Source organism: Polyodon spathula, chromosome 26 (genome assembly GCF_017654505.1).
Source record: "Polyodon spathula isolate WHYD16114869_AA chromosome 26, ASM1765450v1, whole genome shotgun sequence".
NCBI lineage: Eukaryota > Metazoa > Chordata > Actinopteri > Acipenseriformes > Polyodontidae > Polyodon > Polyodon spathula.
In genome coordinates, this window is record NC_054559.1 from 6,189,435 (window position 1) to 6,214,196 (window position 24,762).

At 41.2% G+C, this 24,762-nt stretch overlaps 1 protein-coding gene across 1 annotated transcript in view; it reads left to right on the forward strand.

Annotated features, from left to right (window-relative positions):
• LOC121300656 (ras-related protein Rab-26-like) overlaps positions 1-20,992 on the forward strand; it is a 135,368-nt gene extending 114,376 nt beyond the window's left edge. Inside the window, exons 6-9 of the mRNA XM_041229300.1 lie at positions 8,439-8,504; positions 17,208-17,264; positions 18,565-18,641; positions 19,782-20,992. Of these exons, the coding sequence (XP_041085234.1) occupies positions 8,439-8,504; positions 17,208-17,264; positions 18,565-18,641; positions 19,782-19,884 (303 nt within the window). The 3' untranslated portion in view covers positions 19,885-20,992. The remainder of the gene's footprint in view (positions 1-8,438; positions 8,505-17,207; positions 17,265-18,564; positions 18,642-19,781) is intronic.
• The last annotated feature ends 3,770 nt before the right edge of the window (positions 20,993-24,762 follow it).

The window sequence follows — 24,762 nt, forward strand, 5'->3', positions numbered from 1 at the left end:
TTTGTTACGTCCCGCAGCGGCCTTGTGCCCTATGTGAAACCGGCGGATCTTGTCGTCCCTTCTCAGGGACCAGGCAACTTGAGTCGGCTGACTTGAGCTCTCCTCATAGGCTGCTTAGCTCCACCTGGAGTTAAAATAAAAGTTACTGTAAACGATTTTATTATTATTTGAACTGTAATTGTGTGATTACTGTTCTTCTGTGAGAGTTTTTCTTGTGAGATGTTTTTACTGTCTTTTTTTGAAACATGAGTACAGCTGCTGGACTTATTCTAATTCACTACAATGTTAGTCATGGACCCATGAGACGCTACAGTACTGTCTCAGGAGATGACAGCTCTGCTGCAAAAGTGGGCTATTTGCACAGTACACCCTCTCCCCTTGATGGAAGAGTTCTATTCCAGGTACTTCCTGGTCCCCAAGTGGGATGGTGGCCTGTATCTGAGTCGACATTGGTTAAAATGTTGACCATGCAACAGCTATTGCAGTCAATCAGGCCAGGCGACACATACTGTATTTCTATATCCCCATGAGGTCAGGGCACAGGAGGTACCTGCGCTTCGCTTTACAAGGAACAGCGTGTGAGTTCCGTGTCCTGCCATTTGGCCTCTCTCTAGCTCCCTGTGCATTTTCAAAGTGCATGGAAGCTATTCTGGCCCCATTGAGACTCAGAGACATCAGAGTTCTCAAATACCTGGACTACTGGCTCATTTGTGCCCAGTCTCCAGCACAGGTCTACACGGAACTCGTCACCAGTCAACTTCATCGGTTGGGCCTGTCGGTGAACTTTCGCAGACAACCTCTTATCTGGGAGTGCAATTGGACTCCAGGTACATGCTGTTCACTCTGTCGGACAGCAGAGTGCAGAGAATAGCCACATGTTTGAAGCTTTTTCAGCTCAACTCAGTGCATACCTCAGGTCTCCAGGTCGCAATTGCATGGCCCGCAAGCTTTTGATCTGGGCACCTGAAAACCTCCTCCCACTGCCCAGGGTGATAAACTGGGCAGCAGACTACCTCTCAAGAGGGGCTCCCAGCGCCTCAGAATGGAGGCTTCACCCCTAGGCGGTGAGCCTCATTTGGCAGAGGTTTGGGAGATCAGAGATCTCGCTGTTCCCTCTGGCTCTCCATAATAGGAGAAGGGGACCCGCTGGTGGTAGATTCCTTGGTACACAACTGTTATATGGCTTTCCACCACTTGCCTTGCTCCCGCTGTGTCTGGAGGAAATCAGGCAGGACGGGGCCAAGGTGATCATAGTAGCCTATTATTGGCCCAGGAGACTGATTTATACCCAAGCACCGTGACCTGCTCAGTCAGGCACGGGGGACCTTATGGCATACCAACCCATCGAGCCTGCAGCTCTGGGTCTGGCCCCTGAACAGCTGCTTTTGAGCCATCTGGGTCTGTCCAATAAGGTTAGTGACACATAACAAAATGCCACAGCAGCATCTACACGTTCTCAGTGCAGATACAAGTGGAACATTTTACAGATGTGGTGTCTCATGGGTTCAACCTCACGACTTGTCCCATGGCAGTAATACTGCAGTTTTGCAGGTTCTGTTGAAGGTCCATGTCAAAATTCACTCAGCTTCCTAGCAGGGCAATTTTTTTGAAAGGTTAAACGTGGTGCTCAATGCCCTCTTGAAAGCTGGACATGGGTTACGCTCCGTACCAATCCTCCCTTTTGGCGAACACTATCTCGGCATTCCATGTCAACCAGTCTGTGGAATTGGAGGCTTCCTTCCACCTCCTTCCAGTCTGACAGGGAGCTGCAGCTCAATACTTTCTGCTCAGTGTGGGCCCTGGCATGCTATGTCGACAGGACAAAAGTTGGAGGCAGTCAGGGTGATGTTTTGTCTGTTCTGGGAGTAAGTCCCATGGTCAAGCCTTGTGTAAGCAGAGGCTGTCCAAATGGATAGCAGACACATGCAGGACTGCCTATGAGCTGGCCAACTTGCCCCCTCCAGAAAGGTCACTGCCCATTCCTTCAGGGGCATGGCATTCGTGAGCTACATTCCATGATGCACCTGTCAAGGACATTTGCAGTTCAACAGTGTGGGCTACTCCCCATTCCTTTATAGGTTCTACAGATCGTGGATCCACAAAACCCTGGCTTATCAACAAAACCCTGGAGTATTAAGGGTGGCTTCCAGGTCGACCCTTACAACATAGACATAAAGGTGAGTTGCTGGTATCTGTGTGTGCAGTCTTCTTATGCCCTCAGGGGGGAGGGCATGACTGCATCACAGGCACTGGCACGCAGCTTTGGTATATTGATTTTCAGGTTCGTTAGGAGGTAAACACCCATACAGTGATGTTTACATTTCTATTTCAGGGAACCAGGGTTATGGTAATAACCTAAGTTTCCTTATATTAAAACTTTTCCTGATATATAAAATTGTATTCCAGAGGAAATTTTGTCTCCTAGATTTGATTAAGACAGCACCAGTAGTTTAATCTAAAACTCCTTGTTATCCTGCCTTATTCAAGCAGATGAAAAGCAAGGTGATTTTATAATTTTTTTATTTTATTTTATTTTATTTTCTCATAAGGACAAAGTAGTGCAATCATAAATTTCACTGGTATTGAGTAGACCTATATATAATAAGGGACGGTTTGAAACTAAAGTGCTCCAGTATGAAATTAAAAGTTTGCTCAGTCTACAACAAATACAAAATAAATGCAAAAAAATATATATCACAGTGGGTGAGTTTATAACACAAACTGTGATACACTATTTTGATAATTAAGGCCGGTGCTAGGCAACTTGCCACCCTAGGCCAGTCAGACAATGATTATTTTATTTAGTTTTTAAAATCAACAGGTTCAGGTCAGCTTCTATTGTGCAATCACTCTGTGTGCTTTTATGTAACACAGTTTCTGTTTTGATATAGCGTCCTCATTTTAAACTGTAATATGAAACAAAATGTTCTGGTTGAAAACTAATGTTTTGGCAAAAGCAGTAACTTTCCACTGATATTGCAAATTAGCTTTTTCTTGCTTAGCAACTATTCTACATAAGAACACAACGCTATAGGGAAATAGCCAACCATTTTAAGTAGTGCTGGGGCAAACACTGAATTTCCATGTTTGGATATTTGTTCATTTTCAAAACGTCATCAAAGCCACTATATGTAAAACTGTATTAAAGTTGAATTAGCTACAAAACAAACAAAGCAATACAGTAGTTAAATCTAAAACAATAGAGAAGTGTGACAAGGTAGCTGAGTGGATACAGGTGCAGAGGTGATGCAGTGCAGGAATGAAACAGACAGAAACTGTAATTCGGATTGGAAAAGGTGCTTTATTTATTCTTAATCCAAGTCTGGTGATCAAATAATAAACCCCGGCAATACACAACAATGTATAGTGCATGGACGAAATAATAACGGGTTGCAGTCCAAACAATAAACACAAATTAAAAGCCCCACAATAATGCTCAACACAGTCACCAGTCCTGGGTGCGTGCAGTGTGCTCGTGGTGGGTGATAACAGGTTCTTTTGTGACTGTGGTGGAGTGTTGTTCCAGCTTTGTGCTGGCCCAAGGCAACTGCCCCAGATACATGTTAGCCATCTGGTGGTTCACAAACAAGACAATTACTAACAACACGAAAACAAACAAAACACTAACGATTGCAATTCAGTTTTCACTAGGATCTCTCACAGTCCTTCTAGTTTCAATTTACAAAACCAAGCGAAGGAGCAGATTCGATTCTCTGTCTTCTTTTATGCTGTCACGCATGACCCCTCGGTAAACAAGTGCAGCTGTCTCTACAGTCTGCAGCTGCTATGTCGTTTCCGTTCTGGGTCAATACATTCTTGCAACGGAGTCTCGCCTTCTTCCAGACTGACCGACTTCCCAACCTTGGGAAAGAACTGTCTGGCCAGTAGGGTGACTACCTTTTCAAAACGCAAAAAACGGGAAACTATTTACATGTATTTCTTTTTTTTTTACTGGGCTATTTGGGGGGTGTTGTTGGGGGTGTTGTACAATTTAATATATACTCACTGTTTTATACTTAAGTTTCAGAATTGTGAAAAAAAATTGTTTTGACAAATTAGTCAGAGTTTTTTTGGGGGGGGGTTAGCGCTAAAATAAAAAAAAATGGCTACATGTTTAAACATGTTATTTAGATTTTTCTATTTTTTGTTAACTCAAAAGTTACTCATGCGCATTTGGGCTCCATCACCAAGATTAAGTTGGTGGGTGTTCGTCAGTTTAATAATTCTCCGTGGGTAATTTAATTTGAATTGCTTAGGTCACTTATGACTTGTGGTTCTTGTGGATCATGACTTTATGTATTTTATTTTAATGATTTATTTTATTTTTTTTAAATGCTTCCAGCTGCAGTACTATGATTGACAGTGCTGTCTCCAATGAGTACTACACAAGTTGATATAGGAATGAATGAAATTGTACCTCTTTTTAATATTTACAGCCAAGATGTTAGTCAGAGTTTATATGCCTTATATACACATTAAAACATAAGCATAAAATATATGTATTCGTAATACTAATATTTTGTGTACGATAACGTATTACAAACAATATAATTTGCATGATAATTAATATTACCAAATGTTTGAGGGTTTATTTCCAAACACAAAAATCACATAATAAACTGCTTACAAACAATTATGGATTTGCAGCATTTGACTGATCATTTATGTTCAGAACTTTCCAGTGTGAACTGTGATGCACAATACATACAGTATAGTTGTGAATACACTATAGTAGCTGCATTTGAACAAAAAAAGTAAACTCAGCACTTAAAAGTGTTTTTTGTTTTTGTTTTTTTTTGTATGTGATTTACCCCAGTGTTTTGTTTACATGTTGAAATCCCTAGTTAACTGAGTTACAAGCATCTGGGAGGTTTTGTTGTTCATGATGTCCATTCTCCTCCTAATGACGCCATTTGAATCAATGCACATTTTTAAACAAGGTATAAATATAAATGTAAATACATTTATGAATATACAGTGCTCCCCCACTATAATGAGGGTCTCGGGACATACACAATATAAGCGTTATAAACAAAATAACTTAATATGAGTATTCTGATTATTATTTACCTTTACAGGAGTGTTTATACTTCTTTTAAAAATTAAGAAAGATTGTGCTTCAGTGATTAGTATTCAATTATACGACTAGTTGAAAACTACAAAGTTCGTGAGCAGTGCGGCAGAACCCTCCATAGGCAGAATCGCCAGACCCCTGGTTTGATCACCTTAATATTGGTGTTAAAAATATTTGCAACTGCCAGAATGGGACCAAAACATATATGTGGTCCGGTGGTTAACGAAAAGGGCTTGTAACCAGAAGGTCCCAGGTTCAAATATCTGACTATCCTTGTGACCTTGAACAAGTCACTTCACCTCCTTGTGCTCTGTCTTTTGGGTGAGATGTTATTGTAAGTGATTCTGCAGCTGATGTGTAGTTCACAGACCCTAGTCTCTTTAAGTCACCTTGGATAAAGGTGTTTGCTAAATAAACTAATAATAATTGTTTTGGATTAAATTTAAGAATAAAAACCGAGACCTTGCATTTTTTGTGACTATAGATGATCATCACTCTGAACAGGGTCTGCTCCCAACTGCTTTGTGTATCAAGTCTACACTATGTATGACTGTACGCTACTTGACATTTTATCAGCCCCTACACGATGATTCATCTTTCATACTCAAGGTGACTTATTGGTTTTATTCATGTTGTCTATAGACCCGCACAATCACACAACCTGTGTTATTAAAAACTCACTTCGCCCAACAAGTAACAAAAATAGCTCCATGTGTGTCATGGAAAAGTAAGCAAAGGTGCACCCAGTGCGTGCTACACATTTAAGTGACAACCAAGTTTCATTAAAAATTGGAAAACGTTGTTTAAGTTAATCAGAAAAAATTCTCTCTTTGTAACACACTGTTCAGTAAGAGCTAACTTATGTGACATAGCGCCACGGCAGAGCGCTCTGCCTATTGAGCACAGCTCTGGCTCTAATAGAATGAGAAACACCTGCGTGCAGTCAAGAAGGCAGGTATAAAACAAGGTCTAAAAGATCTGTCAGCCTCTGGATGAAGCCTCTGTGTGTTCAGACCTTGAAAAGGTATTTTGATACTTGCATTGTTTTGTTTTATTCTGATGATTCAGTAAACGGATTAGCCATCCGATTTGTATGTTAAAAACCTATTAAAGTATAGCTGGCACTCCTTGGTGGAGTTAGACTTTTGCTTTGTTTTTGTGTTTTGTGAAAATAAATATACACCTACAGTGCCTATAGAAAGGCTACACCCCCTTTCAAAATTTTCTCCATTTGTTGAATTAAAATTTTTTTTTTCATTCATCTACACATCCTACCCCACAACTTCCAAGTGAAAAAAATGTTCTAGAAATTTGTAGAAAATTAATTAAAAATAAAAACTGAAATAGCTTGGTTGGATAAGTGTCCACCCCCCTTGCAATAGTAATCCTAAATGAGCTCAGGTTTAATCAATCACCTTCAAAATCACACACCAAGTTAAGTGGCCTCCAGCAGTGTTAAATTGTAGTGATTCACATGAATTCAGGGTAAATTAGGCAGTTCCTGTAGGTTCCCTCTGCTGGGTAGTGCATTGCAAAGCATAGACTCAACCATGAGCACCAAGGCGCTTTCAAAAGAACTCCGGGAAAAAGTTGTTGAAAGGCACAGATCAGAGGATGGGTATAAAAAATATCCCTTGGAGCATGGTCAAGACAATTATTAAGAAGTGGAAGGTGTATGGCACCACCAAGACCCTGCCTAGATCAGGCTATCCCTCCAAACTGGATGACTGAGCAAGAAATAGACTGATCAGAGAGGCTAACAAGAGGCCAATGGCAGCTTTGCATGAGCTATAAGCTTTAATGGCCAAGACTGGTCAAAGTGTGCATGTGACAACAATATCCCAAGCACTCCACAAATCTGGCCTGTGTGATAGGGTGGCAATAAGCCATTACACAAGAAAGCCAACCTTGAATCCTGTTTGAAGTATGCAAAAAAAAAACACTCAGGAGATTCCGTAGCCATGTGGCAAAAAGTTTTGTGGTCTGACGAAACTAAAATGGAACTTTTTGGCCTAAATGCAAAGTGTTGTTTGGCACAAACCCAACACAGCGCATCACCCAAAGAACACCATCCCTACTCTGAAACATGGTGGTGGCAGCATCATGTTATGGGTATGTTTCTCATCGGGAGGGACTGGGGCACTTGTCAGGATAGAAGGGAAAATGAGTGGAGCAAAGTACAGAGAAGTCCTTGAGGAAAACCTGCTGCCCTCTGCAAGAAAGCTGAAACTCGGTCAGAAGTTCATGACAATGACCCAGAGCACACAGCCAAAGCTACACTGGGGTGGCTAAGGAACAAAAAGGTAAATACCCTTGAGTGGCCCATTCAGAGCCCCGACCTAAATCCAGTTGAAAATTTGTGGCTGTCCATCAACGCTTCCCAACGAACGTGACAGAGCTTGAACAGTTTTGTAAAGAAGAATGGTCAAATATTGCCAAATCTAGGTGTGCAAAGTTGGTAGGGACCTATCCCAACAGACTCACAGCTGTAATTGCTGTCAAAGGACATTTATCCAGTTATGATCTTTCAGTTTTGTATTTTTAATATATATATATATATATATATATATATATATATATATATATATATATATATATATATATATATATATATTTCTCAATAAAAACTTCTTTCCCCCTTAACATCTGTCAGTATTTCTGAAGAATTTTTAGCCACCCTAGCGATGGCTGTAATCTTGTATTTTCATGCTATTCTAATATGATAGGAACACCCCTTTGTTTTTCAGTAGTGGGGAAGATTTTTGATACTGTTTGTTAATTCCGAATTGGCTGTGTGTCATTGAGAGGGTTATATAGAGATGTCCTTCCTTTCTTGCAGCAGTTTTGTTGGATATACTAATTGTAACCTGTTACCATGCTGCCTGAAGACTGGAGTCAAAATGATCAATCCCACCCCTATCCAATGCATTTCCAGCTGCCACTGACACCAGTCACAGGGAGCATGAACAAATCTGAACAGAGCAGAAACTCTCTACACACAACTTATACATTTCCTCTCTGTCTCTTTCTCTCTCTCTCTCTCACACACACACATACAAATATATACAGCTATATTCTGCTTTATTGTGTGGCATGGAGTTTCTGTAAAACAGATCATGTATAAGTTAATATGTTGTGTGTAGGCGTTTTTTTTTTTTATGTGCAAATAAGAAACAAACAACAAATACTAGAAAATGGCTTTTAAAGCTGTGACTGTCATTCCCTTGGTGACTTTGGAGAGTAAGATAAGGGAGTACTATAAAATGCTTATAACATCTAAATTGGTCTGTGCTCCTCCTGATTTAGTTTTCAATCTCTGAAGTGCCGTTGACAACTCATTCAGTTCTGTCTGTGTACCCCTTAGGCATGGCTGACAGAAATCCATGAATATGCACAGCAGGATGTTGTGCTCATGCTACTGGGTAATAAGGTAAGTGGTAACAGCGCCATGAGTCTATTTGTAACACTAATGAGTATTCCCAACCTTAATCTGTTTCACTTAAAAGGGGCCTGGTAAAGTGTGTTGTGCTCAAAAGAGTTACTATCCTCCGCATGTGAAGAATATATCAAGAGACGCTTCTGCTTACAAAAACACTTGCACAATGTAGCACACACTTTATAGATGGGACTGACCTCCTCAAGAGGTATGGTTGTTTTCCTGGAAAACCCATAATTAAATTAGATAGATAAGCTGACATTGCTTCTTATTGCCAACCAAATACAGTTTTCTGAAAACTGAAAGGCTTGTTGGTAATGTAGTTTTTTCTCTGCGTCTTTTCAAAATGTTCCAGGAGAAGGATGGTAATTCGAAACACAACCTATTTCTTGTGGTGTGTCCCAGGGCTGCCCCAGGGCTTCTGATTGTAACAATGGGTTCCTTCTCCACCAGTTGTATGGAGGGGTGCTGTGGTGTGCCCCAGGGCTGTCCCATGACTCCAGTCTGGGTCCCATGCTTTTCTACCTCTGTATGCTTAGGCTAGATTGTCATTATAATCAGAATTTTCATTTTTATGCAGATGACACTCTGGTTTATCTCACACTCTCACTCCACATTGAGGCAGCCTCTCTGTGCTGTCCTGTTTTCTTTCTGAGGTGCAGACCTGGATCTCAGAATTAAATTAAATTCAAGCAGACCTGAGGTTTTACTTTCTGGTCCACACTGTCCCCTTGGCACAATTCCTTCCTTGCTATTTCTTTCCATGGTAGGCTTTTGGTTCGTATTTTAAATGGAATCTGGGAACATTTTTATTTCAATTACTAAGATTTGTTTTTGGCATCTGAGAAGTATAGCTGGGTTGATGCCTATGCTGCTGTCCCAGGCTGACGCTGAGACACTGATTCACTCTTTTGTAAGCTCTAGGGCTGATCATTGTAATTCCTTGTTTGCTGGTGTCCCTGGTGCCTCGTTGAACAGTTGCAGCTGATTCAAAATGCAACAGTAAGAATAATTACACAAACTAAGTCTATGTGCTATATGTTCCCAGTTTTAAGATCACTACATTGGCTTCTCATGAAGCAGCACATTGATTTAAAAATACTGCTGCTCACTTGCAGGACTATTTGTGGTTTTGGCCTTGCTGTAAGTTACTTTTTCCCTAGAAACTGGCGCATACTTTGAGATTGGCAAATGATGGCCTTTTGTTTATTCCAAGAACTTGATTCAAACCCTGTGGTTCAAGTGCTTTTAGATTGAGCTCCTTCACTGTGGAACTAATTTCCAAATTTGATTTGGTCTTTCATTAATGAGCAGTTTGGAGCCTTTTTCTGTTTGTAAAGTGTGCTGGGATGCTTTGTTCAATAGCACTTCCAGATAACTCCTAGATGAGATTTTCAAATAGTGCATATTGGGCACAATAATACAGGTTAGTATAAAAAGAACAGGGTGGAAATAGGGGATGAGAGCATTGAAAAGGATCTCAGAGAGATATGGAGTAGTAGCTATAGTAGTTATAGTTATCATCAAAAGTATATCGCCAGTGTGGTGAGGCCATTAAAAAGGGAAATGGAATGTAAGGCTATATTGCAAAAAGTGTGGAATACAAGTTGTGGCAGAGCAAAGCTCTGCCCTTTAAATTGGCAGGGATGGGGTTAACTTCCCCTACCTGCCTGGGTTTATTATGTTCAGGTGGCTGGGGTTGATTAGTTGATTAGGTTGATTAACGATCAATCAGCGCCCAGCCACCTGATATAAAAGGAGGCCTCTGCTTCTCATTTGGGGAGAAGGGAGCTGAGGAAGCAGGTTGGTGTTTGTTTTGTGGTTTTTTGAATTTTCTAAATCCAGTGAAGGCATTGCCCAGCCTGGAAACTTTATTTTTGTGAGTTTTGTTTTTGCTTTATTTGTGTTTGAGTATCTGTTATTTTGCCCTTGTGCACTTTATTTTTGTTTATTTATAATAAAATAGTTATTTTTTTGAACTGCAGTCTGTCTCTGGGCCTCTATCCACTCGCCAGCCTGCCACACAGGTCTAGAGAGATTATGCTAATATTATGCAGTGCCAAAGTTGGACCACACCTAGTGTGCATTTTGGTCACCTCAGTACAAAAACAAAAGACATCGCTGCACTCGAGAAGGTACAGAGAAGGGCAACTAGGCTGATCCCAGGACAGGAGCTGTGAGGACAGGTTACAATAATTAAGTCTGTTCAGCCTAGAAAAAAGAAGGGAAAGAGGGGTGGCTTTAAATCATGGTATAGATCAAGTTAACCCAAGGCATTACAAATTTAGCACAGAGAGAAGCACAAGAGGGCATAAAAGGTCAGAAGAACTTTTTTACAAAGAGTTATAAATGGTGAAGTAGTAGAATCTAAACCACTGAGAACATTTTAAAAGAGACGAGATTGTGTGCTTTTAAATTAACCCCTCCCCCTCCCAGTAGAGGAGAATGGTGTGCTAACAAGGGACAAGCCTTATTTTCTTAATTAGTCTCAAGGCAGGACCAAGCAAGAGAGGCATCTTGGAAGACTTCATTACATACCTTGCCCAATAGGTCACTTTCAGGTTGCAATTAGCTTTTATAATACTGAGCCATTAAGCAAAATGCTTGCTTAATCAAGCTTTATCTTTCACGATTGAGGGTTTGAAGTTATAGGAACAAAGGTTCTTTTGGTGACGCCTTTTAATTGCATCAGTTGAAAATGTATATGAAATAACAAAACACACTAGCTTTATTATCACCCTACCTAAAAAGACACTACAAAACACCTATCAAAGAGGAGCCTGGGAGACACAGGCCTTCTACCCATTACCCTGGAGTCACTAACTTTCATTCATTTATAGATTGCAGTTACACAGACATCACCCTAACAGTGATCTTAAATATAAGTTTTATTTTGCAGGTTGTACAATGACTGTCGCAGGTCTGCAGGTTATAATGTAAAAATGACCAAAATGCGGGTCCACTCTTTCATTTACAATTCAGCATTTTCCAACACAATTACAATTCAATAATAACAACATTGTATGACAATAGTTTTATAACAATTTTTTATAACAACACCTTAATTTCTGTAAGATTTGGCATTAAAGTTTTGAAAATAATTGTGATGCTGTAACAACAGGTGATAATAGCAGATGCAGATAATAGCAGATGTGATCTGTATGATTTAATTCTCTGGAGGACTGTGAACAGGACAGCTGTAGTGGTGACCGTCAGACCCGGAAGAACACACAGCACTGTGAGGTGAAATGGTGAATGAAATGTGCTGCTGCTCGGTTTATTACTACCAGAAAATAAAACAGTTGTACAAAAACAGCACACCAAAACAGGATACAGCACTTGAGACCAAAATAAACAGACAGACAAAACGAATTAACACTAAACGAAACAGACACTAACACAGCGGACGAAGAGACAAACACAGTGAGTGAAATCAAGTATTTACAGTACTTTTACTTCTCTTTGTTTTTAATTCTCTCCTCTCCACACCTGTTCTCCACTCACCAAACACACAACCCCGAGTGAGTGACAACATGTTGCTTTTATGCAGCTGTACCGAGACTCGATTGCTAATCAATCATTCAATTGGAGTCTTGGTACAATTGAATGTGAATTAATGAAGTGCAGTTTCCCATGCTCACATATTATTACATTGCTGTGCAATCCTCCTACCTGAATACAAGTATACATTTTAAACACTTGTGCTCGTAACCCATATTTATATCCCATGTGTTTTATACATAAACAGCAACATTAACACACTACATACAACATAAAACACTAATAAACATAAAGGGACAGGACACTCCGACACATGTGCCACCGCCTTGTGCGCAGCACACCTGGCTTCAATGGCCACCTCCCCCTCAGTCCCAAAGTCCCGGTCGTAGTCCTGGCCGAGGAACAGGGGCAGCAATGGACCAAAGGTGGCGGCCACGGTGGGAGTTCTTCCTCCCACTCCAACAGCCGTAGTGGCCAAGGCAATCCTGGCAACTGTCTGGCTGTCTGTGGGGGTGGCCGCCTGACCTCCCTGCCCCCCCTTTCTCTGTAACCGGCAGCCCCCTCTTGTTGGGCTTCGGCCATCAAATTCCCTGCAGCAAAAGTGCTGCGGGGGAAGGTGGTCTCCTGACCAATCCCCCCTTCATAGCCGGCAGCTCCCCTTTGTTGGGCTCCTGCCATAGTATTTCCTGCGGAAAAGCAGGGATGACAGCAACCTCAGGGGAAGCAGTTCCAGCGACCCCAGATGAAGCAGAGCCATCGACCCCAGGTGACGGTAGCAGCAGCGGTCCCTCGGGAGGCGACGGTAGCAGCAGCAGCGGACCCTCGGGAGGCGAGGGCAGCAGCAGCAGCAGCGGACCCTCGGGAGGCGACGGCAGCACCAGCGTAGGACCCTCGGGAGGCGAACTCGGGAGGGGAGCCCCTGGCCATAGAGGAAGCATTGGGAGCTCCACTTCTCCCTCATAACCTGTAACCGGTAGCTCCCCAGGCGATATGGCGCAGCAGGCAACCCCAGGCAATGCGGAGCAGCAGGCAACCTTGGGCGGAGCGAGACAGGCAACTTTGGGCGGAGTGAGGCAGGCATCCTTGGGCGGTAGAGACGGAACCAGCAGGTACTCACCCTCTGCTGGTGGAGGTGGGAGCTGCAAGCAGTCCTCCTATGGCGGTGGAGGCGGAACCAGCAGGAATTCACCTTCTGCTGGTGGGGGTGGGAGCTGCAAACAGTCCTCCCATGACGGTGGAGGCGGAACGAGCAGGAATTCACCCTCTGCTGGTGGAGGTGGCGCAGTCAGAGGCAGCTCCTGCTGTTCTGCTCCATAGCAGTGGAGGTGGGAGCAGCGTGTAGTCTCCTGGCAACAAAGGTGGGAGCAGCGTGTAGTTTTCTCCTGTTGCAGGGGACTGGTGCGGCTCTCTCTTTATTGCAGGAGACTGGTACGGCTCTCCCTCACTTGCAAGGGACTGGTGTGGCTCTCCCTTTAATCCTGGGAAAGTGGTGCTTGTGTCTGTGCTGTGCTGTGCAGGGAAGATAATACTCAGGGGGTAGTGCTGGCTCTGTGGTGGCAGCTCCTGGTTTTCTTCCATGCGTGGTAGGGATGGAGGCAGAAGCAGCTCCTGCTCCTCTCCTCAGGGTGGTGGTGAAACCAGCAGGCATTCTCCCTCTCCTGGTGGTGGTGGGAACGACATGTAATCCTCCCACAGTGGTGGAGGTGGAACCAGCAGGCATTCACCCTCTGCTGTTGGAGGTGGGAACAGCAGGCATTTTTCCTCCACTGTTCTCATCCTGGGCTGTGGACCTGGGGGCTTCCCTTTCTTGGGCTGCAGACACTCGGCGTCCTCCCTCTTGGGCTGTGGATGTTCGTGCTTCTGCCCTTCAGACTGTGGAAGGGAAACCAGCAGGCCTTCTCCCTCTGCTGGTGGAGATGGTAGCAATGGCTCCTCTCCCTCTTGCGCTGGAGATGGCAGCCAGCAATAGCTAATCTCTCTCTGGCATTGGAGACAGCAGGGCTTCTCCCTCTTGCACTGGAGATGGTAGCAATGGCTCCTCTCCCTTTGGTGCTGGAGATGGCAGGACCCCTCCCATATCTGCAGCTAGGTAATTGAGCACCATGGCTGCGATATCTGAGAGGGACGCTGGTTGGTGTTGCTGTTCCCAGGTCTCCCAATGCTCCCCATCTCGGGCCCACAGCAGGTTAGTCGCCTCTGGGAGGTCCCTTACCATCCACCCTTGAGGGCCCGTTAGCCAGTCCCAGATCCCCCTGGATGTTGGGCCTCGAGCAAGCAAGGTTTCTTCCACCGACGCTGGATGCTCGGGCTCCTTCCTCTCCTGCCATAGAGCGGGTTGGTCAGGTGCTACATGCCAGACCTCACCAACAGCAAAGCACCACTTCTCAGCCTTCAGGCAGGTGAGGCAGATGTCTGGCTTGGAAGAGACAGCACAGGACCTGCGACCAGCCCTGCGCTGCTTTTGATGCACTGGCTGCTGCTGGTGTTGCTGTTGCTGCTGCTTCCTCCGGCCGCTTCTTCCCCCTTTTCTTTTTCCCAAAACCAAAAACAGCACACCAAAACAGGATACAGCACTTGAGGCCAAAATAAACAGACAGACAAAACGAATTAACACTAAACGAAACAGACACTAACACAGCGGATAAAGAGACAAACACAGTGAGTGAAATCAAGTATTTACAGTACTTTTACTTCTCTTTGTTTTTAATTCTCTCCTCTCCACATCTGTTCTCCACTCACCGAACACAGTGAGTGACAACATGCTGCTTTTATGCAGCTGTACCGAGACTCGATTGCTAATCAGTCATTCAATTGGAATCTCGGTACAACTGCACGTGAATTAATAAAGTGCAGTTTCCCTTGCTCACATATAATTACATTTTACCTGCACATGAAGTGCTGTGCAATCGTCGTGCCTAAATACAAATTACACTTTATAACACATGTGCTCATAACCCATATTTATATCCTGTGTATTTTATACATAAACACCAACATTAACACACTATATACAACATAAAACACTAATAAACATAAAGGGGTAGGACACTCCACCACAAGGATGTAGATGAGTGTTCACTGCTTGATTGACAGGAGACAGTGACAGAAGGTTGGGATTGACATGCCCCGCAAGTGTGCAGGTTTATTTACATATAGTACATTCAGGAACCCCACATGACGCTACCAGCACACAGTGCTCCAGATAAGTAACTTACCCTCTAATTTTAATACTGACAGAGTAAAATGTATTTTCAAGGGGTAAAATGCAACATTACCTTGAAGTCATGCGTAATCTCGATAAATACTGTACAGTCTTTAATAGTAATGGGGTAGGCATTAAAAAAAGCCTCCCATTTTAACTACAATGTTTCTCTGAACTACTATACAACCATGTTTGTGTTCTACAAGGTTCTTTATCGCTCAGTGCATTTTTTTTGAGGTATCACACTGATTGCAAATACATTTCGTTACTTATATTTTGGCATTAAATTCTTAAACATCTTAAAACTTCACTATAGGGTGCTTCCGAGTGGAGCATCCGGTAAAGGCAGTCCCCGTGGAGTGCTATGTGCCCCATAGCCTGGAGGTCATCAGTTCAAGTCCAGGCTATTCCCCTGCCGAATGTTTATTGTAAATATGAGCGTTAAATAATAGTGGGATTGGTTTTAATGGGCAACCTGACACTGTGTGTAGCAGCCTGCCCACTGTGTGTTTACCAGCTGTGAGCTCCTAATCAGAAGGTTGGCATGGTGCAGCAGAGCACCAGGAATAAAAAGGTCCTGATTATACAGATCAGGGCTGCCATACAGCCGTAAGGGTCAGCATGTTTGTGCTGCTGCTGAACAACTGGGTTCAGGAAACAAAGCGAATACCTCTAACAGCGATCGTGTGTACGAGTGGCCCAGATAAGCTCCCTACCTGCCATTTTAAATATGCATAGCAATCTTGCAAAAAACACAAAATAAAAGTGCACAAGGGCAAAAATAACAGTATTTAAACACAAATAACAAAAGGCTAAGCAAAACTACAAAATAAAGGTTTCCAGGCTGGGCAATGCCTTCACTGGATTCAAAATTGCAAAAATACAAACAACCTGCTTCCTCAGCTCCCTCCTCCCTTAATGGGAAGCAGAGGCCTCCTTTTATGTCAGGAGGCTGGGCGGTGATTGATCGTTAATTATGTTAATCAACTAATCAACCCCAGCCACCTGAACACAATCAACCCAGGCAGGTAGGGGAATAACCCCATCCCTGCCAATTTAAAAAGGGCAGAGCTTTGCCCTGCCACATAGCCATTTAGCCATACAGATAAATAAAAATTTAAGGAAATGCATTAATAAATTATAAAACAGTTTGTTTAATATTACAGGCACATTTTTTTAGTGGTTGCCTCTGATGATGGTTGCAGTTGGATTTGTAGCTGGACTGGGGTGTTTACGCTTCAACCTGTGTAGCGTTGAATTTCTCTTTTTCTTACTGATTGGCTGCAAAGACAACATGTCTAGCCAGAGACTGGATAATGTTAGTTTCCTAGTAACTGGACATTGTCTTCTGGGAGATGTAGTTGTTAGTGGAAGTTTTTTAGGGGAGGCAGGAGGGAAGGCAGACAAGCTGTGCAGCAAAATTGCTATGTGTATTTTTAAAAACAGAAGGTAGGCAGCTTATCTGGCCCGCTGTACACACGACCGCTGTTAAAGGTGTTCGCTTTGTTTCCTGAACCCAGTCATTCAGCAGCACAGACCGACTGATGCTTCAGCAGCAGCAGCAGCAGCAGCAGCGCAATCTGTATAATCGGGACCCTTTTATTCCTGGCGCTCTGCTGCACCACGCCCACCGTCTGATTAGGAGCTTGCTGCTGGTAAACACACACACGCTGCTCGTTCCCACAGGTAAACCGAGTGGGCAGCCTGCTACACACAGAACGTCAGGTTCCCCATTAAAACCAATCCCACTATTATTTAACGCTCATATTTACAAAAAACAATCACAGAAGCCCCTTTCTTGTTTGCATGGCCCCCGCCCTGCTACAGATGCGCTTTAAGTCAAGTCTGTAGGCAACATGTCAATTAAATCAACTTTTCATGACATTTCACTGTATGGATCTGTGCTCTGCATTTCTCAGTCCTTCACACACTGACAGACATGCTCCAGCGCTATGCCACAGGCTGACTGAATTGCTATTTCTTATCATTTCCAGGCTGATGCCACCCACGAGAGGGTTGTAAAGAGAGAGGAAGGAGAAAAGCTAGCCAAGGTAGGTTTGTGCTCACTGCCTTCAAGAGGGATATCAAATTGATGTTTTGCGTGCCTTTTACACTAAGACAATTACCACATGTAGGTTAAAGACACAGAAGCAAATCGGACGTTTGTCAGGAGATGTATGTAATTGTCATACTTCTAGTCCTGTCCATTGCAGACAGCATTTGCTAAATTGCATTGCAGGATACAGTAGTGTGCACATGTATTAGAGCACCACATTGCTTCTGTAGTTTTGATTTGTTATGCATATGAAATCAAACCACTGTAACTGAAATTATTGGAAAATTGTCAAAATAGGCAAATTAGTGATTATCTAATTTAATTAATGACTTTATTAGACCCACATGCAGTTAATTAAAAATAGTAAGAGAAAAGCAACATATATCCACAAATGGTAAAATGCATGAGACTTAAGTTGAGTAAGATGCCTAATTAAAGCACAAAGTGGTCTAACATTTTGACTCGAGTGCCTATTGTTTCTAATAACTGATTACTGACCGAAATGTAAATTCTCACAACCAGTAGTTTTCATGCAGGTAGGTATATAAAGGATGTAAATTACATTTGTACGCTCCTGTATATTTGTGCATTAGCTACTTTTCCTAACGGTTTTACTGGAATGCTTTTAGTTTTTCAGTTATTATTTATTTATTTATTTATTTATTACTAGATAATAGTACAATTTGCGAGAAAGCAGTACAGCATTATATCAGAAGATCTGAGTGTATTAGATGCTGTATATACACGATAGGTAATTAGCTCTGTATGCCTGAAAAGAACAGGAGTACTAGTTCCTGTCCACTTAAAGTCCTTTCCAATACAAGGAAAGCTATTTCAAAACTCAGAATAAACACATAACAATATAAATGTATTGCTTCCTGTACTTAAACAAAAGCTATTGTGTTCAATGGAACACAGGGTTGATTGTGTTTTATCATTTAATATAACATACATCAACTGTCCAATCTTTGTAAACTGTTCGGCAACTGAATCCTCTAATTCACATAGCCCTTAAGAACATAGAAACATTCAACTAGCTAATTAATACATTTGTTTTAATGGTAAAATAAGGAACAGAAATTACTGTGACAATGACAGTCTTATCATCCTGTGGATGTGCTCCTGTTAAGTTGTGTTAACCCAGGCAGTCTTTTTTAATTGAAATAAGAAACTTGAGGATGTGATGCTGTACTCAGAAGTGGTAGACGGTGGACATTATAATTTGAAGGGCGTTTGGCAGTTATTTAACTGATAGCAAATGTACATGTATGCCCAAATCTGAATTCTTCCCATAGGAGTTTGGAGTGCCGTTTATGGAGACAAGTGCCAAGACTGGCTTGAATGTTGAGTTGGCATTCATGGCCATCGCAAAGTAAGTGCACTTTAATTGTTTTGTGCAATGGATTAAACCCTACCTTTGGTGCAAGCAGTTATTTCTTTAAGCACTGAACTGGCTTTCTAATCTCCCTGTCTTCATGTGTACGGTCACCTCCTACTGCTTACCTTTGCAAATGTAGCTACAGCATCACTGGCCATGAAAGCCAGCACTTCCACTTTCAAGCACAACTTATTTTTACTCAGGGAATTCAGGAAGACAGTGTAGTTTACTGCAGTTACGATGTACAGTAAATGTAAGTATGATTAAGTGATAAGAAAAATCTTAAAGCAAAGTTTGAACATAAGGGGAATATTGTTGACATAAAATCTCTAAATTGATTTAATATCTTAATAGACATGTGTGGCAAAGTGGCTGGTGAAGGGGAACAGGTGTAGCAGTGATGCGATGCAGGAGTGACAGGCAGACAACAATATCCAGTGAAAAAGTGCTTTTATTTATAATCCAGGTCTGGTGACCGTAAAATAATAAATCCCTGGCTATACGCAACAATGTGTAAAGCGCGGGGATAACAAAAACAGGGCACAGTCCCGAACAAAAACAAACACACGGTCACCAGTCCTGGGTGAGGGCAGACGTGCTTGTGGTGAGTGAAGACATGGGTATTTCTTGACGGTTGGTGCAGTGGTGATCAGGTTCGTGCTGACCCTCGGCAACAGCTCCGGATTTGTGAGTTTAACTGTCTAGTGGTGCAAAAACACAGACAATTATTAAACAACCAAAAAACAACACACAACACATTTGCTTATTAAATGAGAGCTCTTCTCTCTGTCCTTCTCTCTCTTCAACGTTTACCCAAACGAAGGAAAAGATCAGCATTACCCTGGCCCCTATATGTAATCCCGCATGACATCTAGGTAAATGGTTGCAGCTGTCCCTCGTTTACCTTTCAGGTCAATACGGTCTTACAACAGAGTACCGTACCGACTTCCCGGTTCCAGAAACGAACTGTCAGGCCAGCCTTTCCAGATACTTCTCCTCCTGTTTTTTAGCGCCCTCAGCGGTCGGGAGGGAGATTTATCACCAGAACTCATTGTATTTCTGTCACAACGTGATATACAATATGATATGACGAACAGATATATTAATACAGTGTGTTTTATCTGGCTGTTGCAGGGAGCTGAAACACAGATCAATGAAGATGCCAAACGAACCTGGATTCAAACTGCATGAGTATGTGAATAAGGAGATGAAGAGTTCTGGCTGCTGCAAGTCCTAATCCTTTAGCTCTCACTGCTGATGTGTTTGCAAATCCAACAAGACACTGAGAGAGGGGAAACATGCCCGGGTGGAACCGTTTAGTTTATTTCAATGTTATAAAGATATTCTCTCAGTGGAATGTCTGTGCATGTCCGTACCGTGTGTCTGTACTGTGGACAATATTTAAAAGATATGTCTTTAAGGACGTCAAAACTATAGTTTTAAAGCTAAGAGGCTGCCAACCACCCTCATTACATTTTCCCTGAATACTACCTAACACCCCCACCCCCCACCACACCTCGTTAACCTCGAGGCATCACAAGCAGAGAGCCAGCTTTACTGATCACCAACCTACACTCTTTGCATTTATATTAGAGAACTAGCTCATTCTGTGCCCTTAGCGACACTGTGGTTTTAACCCTTTGCTACCAACGCGCTCTAATTTCAGAAGTGGTAGTGGATGACGAAACATGATATATCTCAGCCGTCCAATCAACTGATATCGTCCAATCGTCCAATCTTGTTTTTCAATTGGAATAGCCATGGCTACAGTGAATATCCCCATGTAATTGGTTTAGGGTTGCTGTAGGTGTGGCTTTTTAAATTTTTGTTTCATTTTTGAATCTGCCATTTTCTGGCTTCAATGGAAAATTGTATTGATACTCACTTGTTTGAAATGTCTATATCTCCTGTTCTACAAGCCCAAAAGTGCTGATCTATAACTCATCCGAAAGCTAAGAACTGGGACTAACTAGTTGTTTTTTATTTTACATGTTATTATTAAAATTAACTTTATACGCTTTTTAAAATATTACTTCCGAAATGTTTTTCGCCCCGCTCTGTGTCTGTGTGCATATGCGTGCAGCTGCAGGGCACATCAGATGCCTACTGAGACAAACAACTAATTATTGAAAAGACCTCTAAGATAGCCCTCTTATAAATGTTTTACTGTTATTTTTAATTATATACGTTTTTATTTTATTTTGTGTCCTGCTTTTAAAATGTTTCTCTGGGTGGAGTTGAAAGTAAATATGACATATGTCTGATCTCTAGCTAGCTAACTTAGTATATTTGCCATGTCAGTGTTGTTTTATCATTATTTTGTTTATTGGGAAGCCTGTTGTTATTGTTAAGATTTTATTTTTGTTTATTAATTTTTTTTTGTCCCAAAACTTTAAACTGCTGCTGCTTTGAAGCTGTGTGACTGATCAGGTTCTGACTTGGCAGCTAACAAGCAGGATACTTTGGCTGTCTGATGCTGAAAAAATTTTGCTGCTGCGTCCCTGCAATTGGCGCAGTGACGAATTTTTTGATAAAACCTTTCGAAATCTTCTTCTTGAGAATCGGTGAAGTGATTGATCTGACACTTGGCATATATCATCAGCATCCAAACCTGCATCAAGTTTGCGAAGTAGAAGTTGCTGTGATAAATTTTCATGTCAAAATGGCTGCCACAAATCTTATCGAAATGTTCCCCGAACAACAAACTGCTGCTGTTTGAAAACTGTCCAACAAACTCCAGACTTGGTAGTTATCGTCCCAGGAACAATGGGATACAAATATGTGAAAATGGTGTTGTTTTATAAAACAAGATGGCCACCACTTATACGTTTACATTTGAAATTTAAACCTGCATCAGTTGACAAACAATTTACTTGACTAACTCCAAACTTCATAAGCATCATCCTTGACACTGTAGCAATTCAACTGACTTTAAAAAAAAATGGTGTTGACCTGAAACCAAAATTGCTGTTTGATGCATTTTTTTAACTAAACCCGCTTCTTCCAGTAATTGCTTAAGTGCCTGGTGCCTGGCGCGTTGGTAGCAAAGGGTTAAAACCACAGTGTCGCTAAGGGCACAGAATGAGCAGAATGAGCTAGTTCTCTAATATACTTGGGCTTGGAAGCCGTAAAACTGCCTGGAAGTTCTAGTTATTAGTTTACTTTGTTTATGTGTGTGTAAACAATGGATAAGTATTTTGCTATAGTCATTACTTTTATTATTATTTATCTGTTTATTATTGGTATTTTTTTTTTTAACCTATACTGTATTCGCAAGTTTCTTCTTTAAAAAAATAATAATAATAATAAAGATACTCAACATCTTGTGTAGCATACACATAAATAATTAACTTTAATCACAAACAGGATTATATTATATTTCCAGGTTTCTTCAGTTTCACTTTCAGTTCTACATCCGCCATTTCGACTCTTTTCTGCACATTTTTTTTTATGTTAAAAAACCTTACTAAGTAGTCCGTTACAAAACAGGATTATATTATAATTTCCAGGTTTCTTCAGTGTTTGTTATTACTTTAGAATGAAACAGTTCTATTATAGCCGCCATTTCGGTACTCTTTGCGGCACTCAGTTTTTTTTTTGCATTACAAAACCTTACGTAGCTCAGCAACTGTACAAGCAATTTCAATTCTGATCAAATATTTGAAATTCTCATAAAATTGCACATCTCCCATATACTCTAACTTTTTTTCTAAATCTTTGGGAAAAATATGAAAATGAGCACATTTGTGAATTATTATTAATATGTCATATTTCAATATTTTTTTGGAGGTGTTGCTTATAAGATAAAATCTATAAAACACCCTACAACAAAACAGAGTATATCATTGAAAAGGTCTACTCAATACCTTTCTGTTGATATATTGGGTTTTAATTTATGATGTATGATTATTAAACTACAAGCGTTAAAATAGAAAGTTGTTGGATACATGCACAATTTATAGTCATTCCTTGTAGGCAGCATAGGGTTAAACAGGGGTGTTGAAATGTTCTCACACGCATTGTATGTTTTACAGAATCATCGTCTTCTGAGCAATTTATTTTAAAATAGGAAACATTTACTTTGAATTGGGTGCAATGTAGCACCTTCACAGATATGTCAAGTCCTTCATCATTGTAGGAATTATTTCAGCAGTCCCACTCTGTAAAGAGAGGAAACAGCGAAACGTTTTAATGGCATATTCCCAGATCTCGCTCCAGTCATTTTTTTCTCAAAGCTCACTCATTTGGATGGTTTGACCTTGGCATCTCTGCCTTCATACATGTTACATAACACTGTGTAATCATGCTGGAGCCATTTGAATGCCTGCACAAGATGTATACAAGTAAAATTGTTCCATGTCAAATGTATTGCAATTGAAAATTCTGAATTGCCTCTTAGCAATTAAAACTTGTACTGTAATTGAGCTCTGTTATGTATTTTGTAGTATTATAGTTAAAACAAATGTAAAGACAACACATTTGATAAATGTTATTAATTATTATGGATCGGTTCTGAAGAATTCTGAACGATTTTGAATGTATGTAGCTTTATGAAGGTGTTATAAATGCTGCATTGTGTCCACCCTATAAAGCCTCATGTTCACCCTCCCATACCAGACCGAGCCCCAGCCTCCCGAACCCCCCGCCACCACATAGTGTTATTTATCCACCAATGGAGATTGTACTTAGCGGCCAAATTAAACATTGTGCGTTCACTTTTGTTTTTGTATAGAGAATATCAGCATTCCTCTTAATTGCAAAGAAGATTCTGCACACCTGTGCCTAGATGTAGTTACAAACACTCACCACGACGTCATGTCTTAGCTAGAGGATACATTACCAGCCAAGAGACCTTATTTACACTGAATTTCCTCAGAATTAAATTTTTTAGATAGTCTAACCAGAATTATTTGCAATAGATTTTTTTTTCAACCTAAATACATTATTAATATACAGTAAATTGCAACACTATATTTTGCTTTTGGTCTGTTCTGTTGCACAACAGTTAACATGAGCTGGATAACTACGTCAGAAGTGCTTATACCTTCAAAACTATGATTCCTTTGTCTTTCATACATTGTAACAGTGTTGTACAGAAACGTAATACAAAAAAACTAACAAAAAATGATTTGATATTTTAACAGAGATTTGGCTTAGTCATGAGGTTTATAGTCCTTGATAAAAAAAAAAAAAATCTGTTTTGCTGCTTACATTATTTTACTCTACATGTGAAATCTTTGTAGTAATGGAGGGTACTTTTTTAAATGTAGAAAGATTGTAAATGGAGTAAATTTGTTTGTTGTATATCTGCTTAATAAAGTATATTTGAGTTTCAGCATTCTGAATAAAGGGGATCCCCCAATTATCTTGGTCAATTTGTTTTTTGTTTAGTTGACAATAATATTGCTGCACAAACAGATTACTCGCAATGAGCTCCCAATATCAAGCAGCTGATGAAACCCAGGTGAGGGTCCTTGGTGTTGACTGGGCTATCACCATTCCAATTGAAACTGAAGAAACAGCATCTTCAATTTGTGCAGCCTGCTGTCAGCTTTTCTTAGCCTTTGTAGAGAGCAGTAATTTGAACCAATCTTGCCAGTTGTTTCATCACTTGTTTCAATTGAAACCGTGCATAAGCTCAGTCAACACCATTGACCCAGCCCTGGTTGCCGCCGCCTGCTAGCTCAATCAGATAACAAAGTGGTTGTTTTATGCTGCTGTACTGTTAAGAATACACATGGAAACATGTTTCTTCAAAAAATGGCGGGGAAACTTTTTTAAGCATCACATGATCTTTCTTCCTGCAAGTCCCAAAATGGAGGAAACCTTATTGCACTTAGTGGTGCTGCACTTATAATTACACTAAAACTGTGTGAAAGAAGGGGAAAACAGGAACTTGAAATGATTACAATGCGTCAGCGTACATATCAATAAAACAATTGATTGTAGCAGGATTCCAAACCATGTTATCTTCTGTAGATGTCGCCATCTTGCATAGTCACAGGGTCTCTCCTGATTGGTTAAAGGCTAAATGTTTCTTGAAAATGTTTCTCAAAGTAGAACCCTGGAAACACAAAAACCTCCAGCATACATGCAGGGCTTAAAGCTGCACATC